Source organism: Bufo bufo, chromosome 9 (genome assembly GCF_905171765.1).
Source record: "Bufo bufo chromosome 9, aBufBuf1.1, whole genome shotgun sequence".
NCBI lineage: Eukaryota > Metazoa > Chordata > Amphibia > Anura > Bufonidae > Bufo > Bufo bufo.
In genome coordinates, this window is record NC_053397.1 from 210,263,764 (window position 1) to 210,278,281 (window position 14,518).

At 44.1% G+C, this 14,518-nt stretch overlaps 1 protein-coding gene across 1 annotated transcript in view; it reads left to right on the forward strand.

Moving 5' to 3' along the window:
- The window catches only part of ADGRL4 (adhesion G protein-coupled receptor L4), a 156,428-nt gene that overhangs the window by 127,081 nt on the left and 14,829 nt on the right, over positions 1–14,518 (forward strand). Inside the window, exons 12-13 of the mRNA XM_040407683.1 lie at positions 12,262–12,482; positions 12,575–12,641. Coding sequence (XP_040263617.1) covers positions 12,262–12,482; positions 12,575–12,641 — 288 coding nt within the window. The remainder of the gene's footprint in view (positions 1–12,261; positions 12,483–12,574; positions 12,642–14,518) is intronic.

Here is a 14,518-nt window from a genome sequence, read left to right on the forward strand (position 1 = left end):
CCCCCCTCAATATAATAAACATTGGTGGCGCAGTGCGCCCCCCCTCAATATAATAATCATTGGTGGCGCAGTGGGCCCCCCCTCAATATAATAATCATTGGTGGCGCAGTGGGCCCCCCCTCAATATAATAATCATTGGTGGCGCAGTGGGCAGTGCCAATGAGGGTTAAAAAATAAAAATAATAATTAACTCACCTCCTCTAATTGATCGTCTTCTGTTCTTTCTTCATGACCTGTCAAAGGACCTGTGGTGACATCACTGTTAGCATCACATGATCCATCACCATGGTAATGGGTCATGTGATGAGCTCAGTGACGTCACCACAGGTCTTGAAGAAAACAGGAGAACGGCAGCTACGCGATCATCTGGAGGAGGTGAGTTAAAAAATTTTTATTATTTTTTAACCCTCACTGGCACTTCCCACTGAGCCACCAATGTTTCTTATACTGGGGTGTTTGGGGGGGAAAGCGCACTGCCTACCAACGTTTCTTATACTGGGGTGTTGGGGGGGGGGGGCGCACTGTGCCACAAACGTTTCTTATACTGAGGGGGGGGTGGGGGCGCACTGCCTACCAACGTTTCTTATACTGGGGTGTTGGGGGGGGGGGGGGGGCGCACTGTGCCACAAACGTTTCTTATACAAAAACAGGAGGCAGGTGCTGGAATCAAATAGCCGGCACCCGACCTCTGTGACAGGGGGCTGCGATCAGCTACAATTAACCCCTCCAGTACCGCACCTGAAGGGTTAACTCAACTGCAGCTGATCGCAGCTCCCTGTCACAGAGGTTGGCTGTCGGCTATTTGATTCCAGCACCCGCCTCCTGTTTTTGTATTCAGGTCAGTTATCTTCATTGGTGGCGCAGTGGCCACAGCCCCTCCCCTCCTCCTCCCGTCTCTCTTCTTATTGGCAGCGGCGGGGGCAGCAGGCAGGTCAGACAGGGGAGGAGGAACGAATCAGGTCAGACAGGGGAGGGCTAGATGGAGGGGGCGCCCCGAGGGAGAACACAAGTTCAGCCTCGCCTGCCGCATATTACATTGCGAGCTGTCGGCCGCCCAGCGCCCCTGTTACTATGGCGCCCTGTGCGGCCGCACAGCCCGCACACCCCAAAGGCCGGCCCTGCGCTCCGGTACCGGAAACCCACGTACTGGGCGCACGGAGAGGTGCTGGTACTCTCCAGGGCAATTTTTGGAAGTGGCGGTACTGAGTACCGCCGCGTTCCGGCCCACTTCAAGCACTGCCCTTAGCAGAAAAACACCCCCAAAGCAAAATGTTTCCACCCCCATGCTTGACGGTGGGGACGGTGTTTTGGGGGTCATAGGCAGCATTTTTCTTCCTCCAAACACAGCGAGTTGAGTTAATGCCAAAGAGCTCTATTTTGGTCTCATCAGACCACAGCACCTTCTCCCAGTCACTCTCTGAATCATTCAGGTGTTCATTGGCAAACTTCAGACGGGCCTGCACATGTGCCTTCCTGAGCAGGGGGACCTTGCGAGCCCTGCAGGATTTTAATCCATTGCGGTGTAATGTGTTTCCAATGGTTTTCTTGGTGACTGTGGTCCCTGCTAATTTGAGGTCATTAACTAACTCCTCCCGTGTAGTTCTAGGATGCTTTTTCACCTTTCTCAGAACCATTGACACCCCACGAGGTGAGATCTTGCGTGGAGCCCCAGAGCGAGGTCGATTGATGGTCATTTTGTGCTCCTTCCATTTTCGAACAATCGCACCAACAGTTGTCACCTTCTCTCCCAGCTTCTTGCTAATGGTTTTGTAGCCCATTCCAGCCTTGTGCAGGTCTACAATTTTGTCTCTGACATCCTTGGACAGCTCTTTGGTCTTTCCCATGTTGGAGAGTTTGGAGTCTGCTTGATTGATTGATTCTGTGGACAGGTGTCTTTTATACAGGTGACTAGTTAAGACAGGTGTCCTTAATGAGGGTGACTAATTGAGTAGAAGTGTCTAACCACTCTGTGGGAGCCAGAACTCTTAATGGTTGGTAGGGGTTCAAATACTTATTTCACTCAATGAAATGCAAATCAGTTGCTATCTTTTATTTAAAGTTATTTTTTCGATTTTCCTTTTGATGTGCTATCTGCCACTGTTACAATAAACCTACCATTGAAATGATACTGTTCTGAGACTTTTCATTTCTTTGTCATTGGACAAACTTACAAAATCAGTGAGGGGTCAAATAATTATTTCCGCCACTGTATATACAAGTAAATATACAGGAAATAATGTTTCCTAACAATTTTTCCACTAAAATTTTTTTTTTCTTCGGTTTTGTGCGTATTATTGTCAGTCTGTAAAAGTGGTGTACTATTTGGACAACATCGTTCCCAGCAGAGACCTGGGAGTCCAAGATGCATCCAGACATCCTCCCCATGCTGTTCCCGAACCATTTCAGTGGTGTTTCCATCAATTTCTGACCTTTTACTATGAACCAAACACCCTCCCCTCTTCAGAGCAGAGGGTACCTGCTTTAATGCTCAGGTTCTCCCATTGACTTCCATTATACTTGGGTGCGCGGTAGAGCACCCGAGCATCCTGATGTGTTTGGCCAGAGCACCCGAGCACTTGCTCGATCAACATGATCTACACTACTCCTGAGTTATGATAGGGCAAGGGATGCAGTAGAAAGGTCATGCCCCTGACCTGCCAGTTTGATAAAAAATCTAGCAGGTCAACCTGAGCAATGAATGGGGAAATCTCTGGATCCATATGAGGTACAGGGCTAGTTCTAGCTTTGTTAGAAAGAGATCATCAAGTACTATATGATCTCTGATTTTCATTTTTTACATTAATCATGAGATAATCCCTTGAGGCAGGGGCGTAACTACCATATCGGCTGACCATGCGACTGCTATGGGGCCCAGGGCAAGAGGTGAAAACTTGGTCAGGACTCTATCCTCTAAAGGAACAACTTTTAGCAAATGAGGCAGTGGAACAATCGCCCAAGGGTAATTGAACCGGGTACGATGCAACTTCAGCAGATGGTATCTACCCGCTGCTGCAGCCGCTGTAGCAAACCTTGATTCAGTGCTCACATCCCTGCAGGGGTGCACAGCGTGGGGCTCACACCATGCTGTCATTGCTAGGATAACATTAAAAGCGTTACTCGGCCAGTAAAAAATGTAAGAAAAAAGGGCAGAATGACCTAAAAGTAAGCAAAACATAATAAGTGCTTACCTTATTACAGTAATGATCTCTAGCACTACTGTACCTGCTGATCTCTTCCTGATGTCCCTTCCTGATCCCTCTTGTCACGGAAATATGACACCACTGAAAGGTCACCACTGCGACCAATGATCGGCTGAGCAATCACATTTCCTGTAGACCCACAGGGGACCCGGGAAACTTCAGAATGGGAGCAGTGGGGGGAGCTCTCTTGCTTTTTTTTTTATAAAGCAATCCCATCCCTTTTTTTAAACGTTTTAACCGGTCGGACAACCCGTTACCCTATGGAAATAGCTCAAAACTCTCACAACGACTTACCCTGAAGCAGAAGCCTAACTTCCTATTTTCCAATTCCCTCGTCGTCAGATTATCATTGTGAAATATTTTTGGAATCCTGTCTTGCTGACTTAAGGCGCATTCCAGAAAGCAATAACATTTCCCCACGTTTGTACAGTATATGTATTTAAAGAAGATCTTGCATAGATATGCCAGGGGAAATCAATTCCGCAGTGTGACACTGAAGAATCGGGGAGCGACGAGCACAGGAATAATTGCTTTTGTTTTATTGTTTAAATATTGGGAGGTGGTAATATTCAGGAGGCACAAGACAGCGGTAACTAATGTTTATTCTCCCCGGGGGGAGCCTCAATGAGCTATTCTATACCCTGCTTATTTCTTACATTTCTATGGAAGCTTGCATGAGCGGCATTATGTTTAGAGTTATGTTCTGTAGCAGATGCCACTTTAAAACTTAGTCACTTTGAAAACTTCTGTTCATATTTATAGTGTTTTCAGAAGGGGAACAAACATCCTTTGTGAATGTTCTGCTGGATTTTGTTTTTCAGAGGGAAGCAAAAAAAAGTTACCTGGAAGAAACATTACCAGGATTAATAAAATCGAGTGTTGAATAGGAAGTCAAGGTTGACACCTTTAAAGGGATTGTACAGCCTTTCTTCTGCAGATAGGAAAAGTTATAAATTTATTACCACCGAGAAAAACGTGTTGTCTGCTGTTTCTGGTGGGTGCTTTGTTCAGATGTTATGATGTTTCAAAGAGTCATGTGGAGGCGAAGGTGAAATCGAAGTGGTGGCACTGTTGCATTCAGTGGGAGATGTTTGTAGATGTTGGTGGTGACAATTGGTATTACAAGTTGAAAATATAAACGTAAAAGGCAAAAGCATTTGGAGAAAACAGATCCCAAAAAATGCAAGACTAAGACTAAGGTCACCTAAAAATGGAGGTTCATAAGAGGTGACTTATCTACTCGACTTATCTATGTACATTAACTCTTGTAAACTTAGGTAAGTGCCATATAATGCCATAAAACCTCCAGATCCAGTTGACCCATGTACTCTTCTTTGATGTTCCTTCAGAAAAGATGTGCAAATGTAGGCATGATAATAATGTCTTGGGTCTGAGGACATGTTTCTGGTTACAAGTTCCTTATTGACAACGTAAAGGGGCAGTAGTCTGTGAATGATGGGATGTAGTTTTTTTTAGACCTGCTGAAACAGATGATGTGATCCACCATGTCACTCCACAGAAACAGCAGGAATTGCTGCTGCCCTTCCGATTCCTGTTGGTTTCCACTTCCTGGTCTCAGCTGGACAGACAAAAGCTGGCAGGAGATGCCAATCTCTGGTCAAAAGCAGAGTGTGCAAGTATCTCCAGGCATTTTCTGCATGTCGAGCTAGGAGAAGAAAGTAGAGACCAACAGGGACCTGTTAGTGTTTGAAGGGCAGCGATTGGCAAGGTACGTGATGTAGGGTTGTAAAGTTATGCCACCACCAAACATTTATGACCTGACTGAGGAGGTCTGACTACTGAGATCACCACCAATCACTAGAACAGGGTTCTGGAGGCATTTCAATAGAGTGTCAAACATACATGTACCCTGCCGCTCCAGTTTATAGGACTGATGGAGATAGGTGCGTGAAGTGGCAGTGTGATCAGGCTCTCATTCTAGTCAATGGGGGTCCCAAGGGTCCCATGATCATACATTTATCATCTGTCCTTTGGAGAGTTTAAAGGAACACTCTTCTCGTTTAAGAGGGCTCTTCGATAACACAATTAGTTTGAGAAATGAGTATATGTGCAATGCCCTAATATATCTATAAATTGTCTCCAAAAAAGTCACTCATAATGAAGTCAATTTATAAATTTACTGTTGAAAAAAAAAAGAACGTTTTAAAATGCGTTTACACCATTTTGCCTTTTAATTTCAAGAATTGACACATTCAATATCTTTATAGGGGTCGGAGCTTTGGTATTCTACCAGAGAACTCTAACTCCCCTCCAAACAGCAGTAATAGTATCCTGACTGTCTGTAGCCACCACTAGGGGGAGCTTAAAAGCTCACAGTGCATACATTGAGCTCAATAGTAAAATATTATGCAGTAAGCTCCTCTAGAGTCTGCGACAGGTAGTACAAATGTTTTTCATTTAACACAATGTTTATGAAGAGGATTTGGAGCTTTGTATCAGAAAAGACCAAGCTCTGGCTGCTAAAAAGCCACATTAGGAACTGAATTAATGCAGAATGTTGGACCTTTGTGTTGAAAGGTGGATAGTTACCTGAAAGGTGGACAGAAGGTGATCTCGTAAAAGTGTCTGATAGTTTCATTTGGAAATGTATTATTTTCGATTGTTTAGATGTAACCTGTGGAGTCTTAACGTGAAAAAAAAAAAACTATAACTTGTTTTAGACAGTCTGCGGCTGTTTTTTTTGTTCCAAACATTTTCTTTTATTTTCTTGCTTAGTGTGAGATCTCGATGACTGAACAAGTCTTAATAGCTAACAGCATCATCTATCTTGTTTTATTTTCATTCTCCTCGGGGGGAAAAGGATTACATAACCGCTAGTTTGTCATACCTCTTTTCACTTACCATGATCCTGTTTTCTTACACCTTTGGTGGGACTGAATCCGTTCTCCCGTTTCGGCACTTATCTCCGGAGAAATATAAGAACTATTAATGTTCTTTTTCAGTGCAGTAATTAAACTTTGAGCGCACCCAAACAGTCTGGATCTAATGTTAACTGAAACGCATCACGTGGTACGATGGCTTCAGTCCTAATAATACAGAATAATAGGCATATTCTTCTTCGGTATAATCTTATAATAGGCACCCGCATGTTCAGTGCAGACAATAACTAATAATTATACCAGAACTTGAACATATAAATGCATAGAGCTCTAAACCTCCTGCTTCCCATCACGTTATATGATGGAGTTCTTACTGCCTCTACCCACCAGTAGGGAGAGCTGGCTACATAGAGATTAAAAGGGTTGGGGTGATTTAAAGGATTGTAGAAAAACCTGAACCCGTGGAGGAAAGATAGTTTTGTCGTTTTTTTTTTGTCTGTTGGACTGCCAGTGCTGCAGTCTCTGCTGCACTCAGACCGGCTGCAGTCTCTTCCATGCAGGTCCAGAGTCCTAAGCCATCCTGTTCAGCTGCATATAGTCTAGTTGGGACCTGGGTGGAAGAGCCCACAGTTGGCCTTCATGCAGAAGTAGCGGCCCCAACAGGCGTGGGTAAAGTACTGAAGAAACTACCTTTCCTCTACACGATGAGAACACTCCAGATTTTTCTGACAAGCCAGGAGAAACCCTATCAGGGCAGGTTCGCACTGGTGTTGGAATTCCATTATAGGTTCTGGTTCCTTTAATTCTGGTTCCTTTAAGAGGCATTCCATTCCGCTCTGTCCTAATACATGTCGATGAGGACACATAACGGTTCCTCTTATAGGCTTTTGTTTTGCATTCCGTCCTAGAATTCCATTATATTCCGTTATAACTCTGTTATAACAGAACCTATAATGGAATTCCATAATGCCAGTGTGAACCCGCCCTACGTATCAATGATTTATTCTTAGGATACACCATTAATATCAGATCGTGGGGGTCTTACTTCTGGCACCCCTGCCAATCAACTATTTGAAGAGGCAATGGCACCTCCACTTTTTAGGCTAGGTCTCTACATTAGATCCCCCAGCAAGATCTCCCAAATCCAACCACCAAACGACAACCACAACCCATGGGAGTGCACTACCACGTTTGGAGAGCAGTCATAGCCCAATAGTCAAAACTGGAAAACCCAACCAGAAAAAAAGGTGACCTCTTTTAAAGAGGTTGTCCATGCTTTTTCATATTGATGACCTATCCTCGGGATAGGTCATCAGCATCAGATCAGTGGGTTTCCAACACCCGACACCCCCACCGATCAGCTGTTTGAGGAGATAGCGAGCGATATGTGCACGTGCCGTCTCCCTTATCTTTTCCTGCTCTCCGCTGTATGTCTATGGTACAGGATAGGTCATCAGTATGAAAAAACCCGGACAACCCCTTTAGGTAGGTTCCTACTCTATTAGGTACATCATTACAGCCACAATACGGTAGCTGTAGGGAGAGCGACATTAGCCCTTCTGCCCTTCTAAGCCCCCCTGGGTGAGGACTATAGCACTTCACCAGTTCAAGAGAGGATACAGCAGTGTCGGACTCGGTGCCTAGGGCCCAGCAGTAAAATAAATTTTCTGGCCCACCGTACCGATACATTCAGATATTACCTGCTTACACAGCAGCAAGATGCTACCAGATGATTGAATATGGGGGTCCCTGCAGCAACTTTGAGAAGGTAGGTCCTGGGGAGAAGAGGACACTGGCTATCTTTCCTCTATACCTAGAAGTCATCTCAGCTCTGACCGTGTCTATAATAATACACTGGGGAGTTTCCTTAATAATCTATCAAGTTTTTTACATGAACATAGGCTGGTGGAGGTGCTGTACATTGAATATATGTATGTAGTGCAGTAACTCTACTGTGTTATGTGCCACTTGTGCAGGGGGTGGGAGACTAGGGGCTCATATAGCTCAGGGGCCCACCAGGGGATTCACCTGTACCCCTGTAGGCCAGTCTGAGCATGGAATACAGTATACGTTTTTCAATTTTTTTTATTTTTTTATATTTCTTTTTATGTTATGGCCCATTTATTAGACAAAAGCTGCAGGATTTAGACATTAGGGTTCTGCTGTGCGGATCTGCAGGATTACCTGCTTATCATGTAACTTTTATGAAACTTCGGCCCCTTATTCCCCTTTCAATTTTTGAAATACAATCGTACACAAAGAGCTAGAAAACCAGTGTAGCAATGATTGCATTACAGTTTGAGTCTCTTGGAGCGTTTGAAATCTGTCATGAATATGTAACGGATAAAATTTCTGAGAGACGCAATACTCGGTTGTAAGCAGCGATGGTTCTCAACTGTATTCTCTCCAGATGGAGCACAAGTGGATTAGCTTGTGAACCATCAATGTGAGATATCCACCTATGTGCCTGGATAGAGAGACACGGTGCAGTGTCAGAAGATTAAAGGGTTCCACAGCAAAGATCGTATTTCCCTAGAGGCGTCCATTTTATCTCCTTCTCACCTCTTTACTGTAGTGTCTTAAGGTGGCCATACACCATCAATACAACTGATCTGCCGACAGCTATTCCAACCCACCACCCCATAGACTTGACGCTTAGCTTGGCCAAGCACGCAGGTGTTCTTAGTAAGGAGATGAGAATAAGTCACTGCCAGACACCATCTGCTTTTGTGACACCATCTGCATGTCTAACCCTTCTTTCCCCTGACATCTAACATCAGTGAAGAATCAGGATATCTACATATATTCGTATATTAGATGGCAGCCTGGTCCTGCTGAAATTGGCAGTTTTTAGCCAATATTCACCATATCTATGGCCTGCTCTAGTCTGCTTTGCCTCTGTCAGGGGAAAACTGCCGTACCAGAAACCCTCCCCGACTGCTTTACTTGTCTGGAGATTAAACATGGCGAATCGCAACTGTGTAGCTGTATTGTGACATACAGAGAATCTGTGTCACGGTACCTTCTGCGACAGAGGTTAGAAGATCGTAGAGACTGACTGCACGTGAGGTTAACTGAAAATCTCTTGATTCTCAGTGTTGTGGTTTGGTAATGACCACATCTCTTGTCAGGTGCAGCCCGTGGTCATTACTGCTTCCCTACTTAGTTTGGTCTCACACTTCATACCATGCGGTTGATATTCTCTGCTTGGATTTGAAAGAGTTGGTGTGTGGACCTTACCTGTGTTCCTGCTCATCCATTTTCTATAAGATAAGTTGTACTGCTCTTTGTATTTGGTTGTTCCCCTGTGCTTGTTGTTACTAGGCCTCAGGGAGACGCTGGTTCGTTCACCTGGGAAGGAACCAGTTGTCCAATTCCCTGCCACTACCTAGGGCATCTCAGGGATCCTAGGGTCTAGGTTCCGGCATATGTATTTTCCCACCTTCAGGGACTATACATACTGACAGGAGTCAGGGCCAGGTTTAGGGGCTTCCTAAGTGGTGACCTTTTCCCTCTTCCTTGCCTTGAGGCCTAGTTCTGTGTCCCTCCCCTCCCCTGTATTCGTGACAATTTGCACATAAGACTTACCACTGAAAAAACACTGTTGCCTTTTATACAACTACTTAGATGGTTATAAGCATTCAGCCATACAGCAAAGTGAAATCACAAAAATATAGTGGCAAATATGGGGGAACTGCTCAAACCCCAAACACTGTAGCGTGTTTCTCATTGGGGGAGCAGTCCCACCGCATGTGGACCACAGCAAACGACCATCCCCAGCAAAAAATGCATACAATGGAGGATGCCGGCGCGGTCCACATGCACCACAAAGGCATCCTACACAAAACGGAGCATTGTGCGGATGAAAATATAATTATATAAATCACAGAAAAAAATGCACCAAACGGATATGCCACTGACTATACTAGCTAGTCATACAAGCAGATGGGCTCCGATGTGTTCCTGACAGGAATATATTGGCAAAAGTCTCAGCTTTTAATATCTGCTTGTATGACTAGCTAGTATAGTCAGTGGCATATCCGTTTGGTGCATTTTTTTCTGTGATTTATACAGCAAGGTGACAATAAAAAACTGTCAAATAATAATATCATTGGAACCTTGCATAAATGCTGTATCAGTTATGTCTTCATCATAACCCAACGTGCTAATGGAACTTATTATACATTAAAGTATTGCACAAATTGGAATACTACATAGAAAGATCGGGACGTTCCAAACCAAGCTTCATTTTATATATATATATATATATATATATATATATATATATATACACTGCTCAAAAAAATAAAGGGAACACAAAAATAACACATCCTAGATCTGAGTTAATTAAATATTCTTCTGAAATACTTTGTTCTTTACATAGTTGAATGTGCTGACAACAAAATCACACAAAAATAAAAAAATGGAAATCAAATTTTTCAACCCATGGAGGTCTGGATTTGGAGTCACACTCAAAATTAAAGTGGAAAAACACACTACAGGCTTATCCAACTTTGATGTAATGTCCTTAAAACAAGTCAAAATGAGGCTCAGTAGTGTGTGTGGCCTCCACGTGCCTGTATGACCTCCCTACAACGCCTGTGCATGCTCCTGATGAGGTGGCAGACGGTCTACTGAGGGATCTCCTCCCAGACCTGGACTAAAGCATCTGCCAACTCCTGGACAGTCTGTGGTGCAACGTTACGTTGGTGGATAGAGCGAGACATGATGTCCCAGATGTGCTCAATTGGATTCAGGTCTGGGGAACGGGCGGACCAGTCCACAGCATCAATGCCTTCGTCTTGCAGGAACTGCTGACACACTCCAGCCACATGAGGTCTAGCATTGTCTTTCATTAGGAGGAACCCAGGGCCAACCGCACCAGCATATGGTCTCACAAGGGGTCTGAGGATCTCATCTCGGTACCTAATGGCAGTCAGGCTACCTCTGGCGAGCCCATGGAGGGCTGTGCGGCCCTCCAAAGAAATGCCACCCCACACCATTACTGACCCAATGCCAAACCGGTCATGCTGGAGGATGTTGCAGGCAGCAGAACGTTCTCCACGGTGTCTCCAGACTCTTTCACATCTGTCACATGTGCTCAGTGTGAACCTGCTTTCATCTGTGAAGAGCACAGGGCGCCAGTTGCGAATTTGCCAATCTTGGTGTTCTCTGGCAAATGCCAAACGTCCTGCACGGTGTTGGTCTGTAAGCACAACCCCCACCTGTGGACGTCGGGCCCTCATATCACCCTCATGGAGTCTGTTTCTGACCGTTTGAGCAGACACATGCACATTTGTGGCCTGCTGGAGGTCATTTTGCAGGGCTCTGGCAGTGCTCCTCCTGTTCCTCCTTGCACAAAGGCGGAGGTAGCGGTCCTGCTGCTGGGTTGTTGCCCTTCTATGACCTCCTCCACGTCTCCTGATGTACTGGCCTGTCTCCTGGTAGCGCCTCCATGCTCTGGACACTACGCTGACAGACACAGCAAACCTTCTTGCCACAGCTCGCATTGATGAGCCACTTGTGTGGGTTGTAGACTCCGTCTCATGCTACCACTGGAGTGAAAGCACCGCCAGCATTCAAAAGTGACCAAAACATCAGCCAGGAAGCATAGGAACTGAGAAGTGGTCTGTGGTCACCACCTGCAGAACCACTCCTTTATTAGGGGTGTCTTGCTAATTGCCTATAATTTCCACCTGTTGTCTATCCCATTTGCACAACAGCATGTGAAATTGATTGTCACTCAGTGTTGCTCCCTAAGTGGACAGTTTGATTTCACAGAAGTGTGATTGACTTGGAGTTACATTGTGTTGTTTAAGTGTTCCCTTTATTTTTTTGAGCAGTGTATTTAAGTGCATATTCTTTGGTTTACTATTTTTATTTTTTTACATTTTCTACTTTGCATTTTTTTATATTTTTTATATTTTAGTTGGCCAACTATTCTATATTATATTGGATTAACATCCATGTATATTATGTATCATTTATGTTGCTTTAAATGTGTGGTGGATATTTGGCTGGAATAGACCAATTACAGGACCAGGAGCGGGATATCTACTATCCACATTTTGGCATTTTTATTCATGTTATGCTGATGATTCTAATAAATTAAAAGTTTTTTTATCAGCAGAACAAAGCCAAGCAGGTTGGGTAGTCAAAAAGTTTAGGTTATCTGAAGGCAGGTGGTGCAATCTCAAATTCCTAACTTTTTGTATTTATAGCTTCTTTGTGCCATCATTGCTGGATTACTCCATTACTTCTTCCTTGCTGCCTTTGCTTGGATGTGCATCGAAGGGATTCATCTGTATCTCATAGTGGTCGGTGTCATTTACAACCGAGGATTCCTACATAAAAATTTTTACATTTTTGGCTACTGCAGCCCAGCCGTAGTAGTTGGGATTTCGGCTGTTTTGGGATACAAGTATTATGGCACAGATAAAGTGTAAGTATATCTATATTGTAGCACTTGGTTGTCAGATGTATTTTCCCAACAGGATAAATTATTTACGCTGTGATATTTTATTTATTTTGAAGATGTTGGCTGAGCACAGAGAATAATTTTATATGGAGTTTTATTGGACCAGCCTGTCTCATCATTCTCGTGAGTACAACATTCCTTTTTTTATTAATATTCTCCAGTGTTTTATTGGAGCATTTTTGATTTAAGTAAGATTAAGAGGATTGTTTAACAACATACTGCGAAGAGCTCAGATGTGTGGTAGCCCATTGCTTTCAGCGAGATATTTGCTAGTGTGTTTTTCCTACCTTATAAATTCAGGGCTACTGCATAACCACACAGACAACAGGATCGTAGGCGAGAGACTGTGCAGTGGCCAGGTACGGGTGGATTATATTCTGTTATTGTCGTGACGCCAATTGCAGCGTGCACAGGGTACTATCCCAGGGCTCTTCCAAGGTGTTATAACACCCGTCCCAGGTTAGGAATGCCAGAGTGGGGTAATGGCCTATAATGTCTCTGTAGTGTTGTGGTAGTTGTGTCACGGTGTCTCCTACCTGGGTACAGCTGGACTCCTGGCTCCTGGCTCACTTGCAATAAATTTGAGTGTAGTGATAGTAGGAGTAATAGAGGAACTTTGCCGAATAATTGATGTCCAGACCTTTAGATGAAGTTCAAACGTTGCTTTACTTGAGGTAACTTGCATCCAAGCAGTATACAGCATTGGTCACTTGGTTCCCAGCAGGTTTTGGCAATGATTGTCAGGAATGAGTACTTCTGCTTTAAATGTGGAGCTTGCAGGCTAAACGTCTGCTTGGTAGCTCTGTAACTATGGCAGGATTAGCTTCTGCACTTATCTGGTAACTTCTGCTGTGTGAGGACAGACTAGCTGAGGAGGAATAGGTTTCTCCTAGGACTCTAGACTTATCTCACAGATGGATTCTCAGGGGATGCTTTCTTCCTTGAACTCTGGAGTTTGTCTGTAGTTTCTGCTTTCCTCATCCAGCAGAGCTGAAGGTTCTCAGATTGTGTATATGGCCAAGTCTCAGCCGAGACTAGGCCCTTGCTGTCTTCCCTAAGAAGAGGAACTCAACACACACACACCCTACCCCTAGCAGGGGGTGGGCTACACTGACTCTAACTTCCTTCTCCACCCATACTGCAGGATGTGGGTCCAGCCCACTTCTCCACAGAGGGAGAGCTAAGCTGGAATAGACCATTCCAGCTCAGATACACTAAACTGTAACTTGTACCTGCCAATGAGTTGCTGCCACCTAGTGGTAACCAGGCTAATTACATGAACAACGGCATTTAACATATATTTATATGCACATTTGTGGAAGACATGAGCAAAATCATATCTGATGACAGTACAAAGGCTCCTAGGAGATAGTAGCGGGGTAGAGGCGTGTAGTAACACAACTCTGGGGTGTTACAACAGCATGTGCCACCAGTGGGACAACTGGACTCAGAGGTCCATGTGCTCATTTTCCTTTTCCCCTAAATAGATTATATGACCGGTCAGCTCTCAATGTAAGACAATATAATTGGTGGGTTGTGCGACTAGGTAAAACTACACTTATGAACTGTGATATTAGCAGGGTTTTTTTTATTCAGCTTTATTGCATCTAACAAATTCAGCACTTCTACATCTATAAACCAAAAAATGCAAAAATGGGTTTACAAAGCAAAATAGAGCCACATCCTAATCTTTTACTTATTCTGAGATAGCAAAAGGCACTCCAATCTTATTAGTTTATGTAAGAATAAATTCTAATCCTAAAACCTTTGTTACTGGGTGAAACTTGTGCTGGACTCCCCTCCCCTGAGGAACTTGCTTCTATGTGCACCACTGGGTTGAGACAACATATAAAGGATCAGATATGGGAAGACCTCTTGTCAAAAAGGTTTTCCGGGATCGGGATAAGTCATCAATACTAGATTGGTGGGAATTTAACTTCACTTATCAGCTGTTTTAAGGAACACTCATGCAAATGCTGTGGCTTCCTCATTGTTTACAT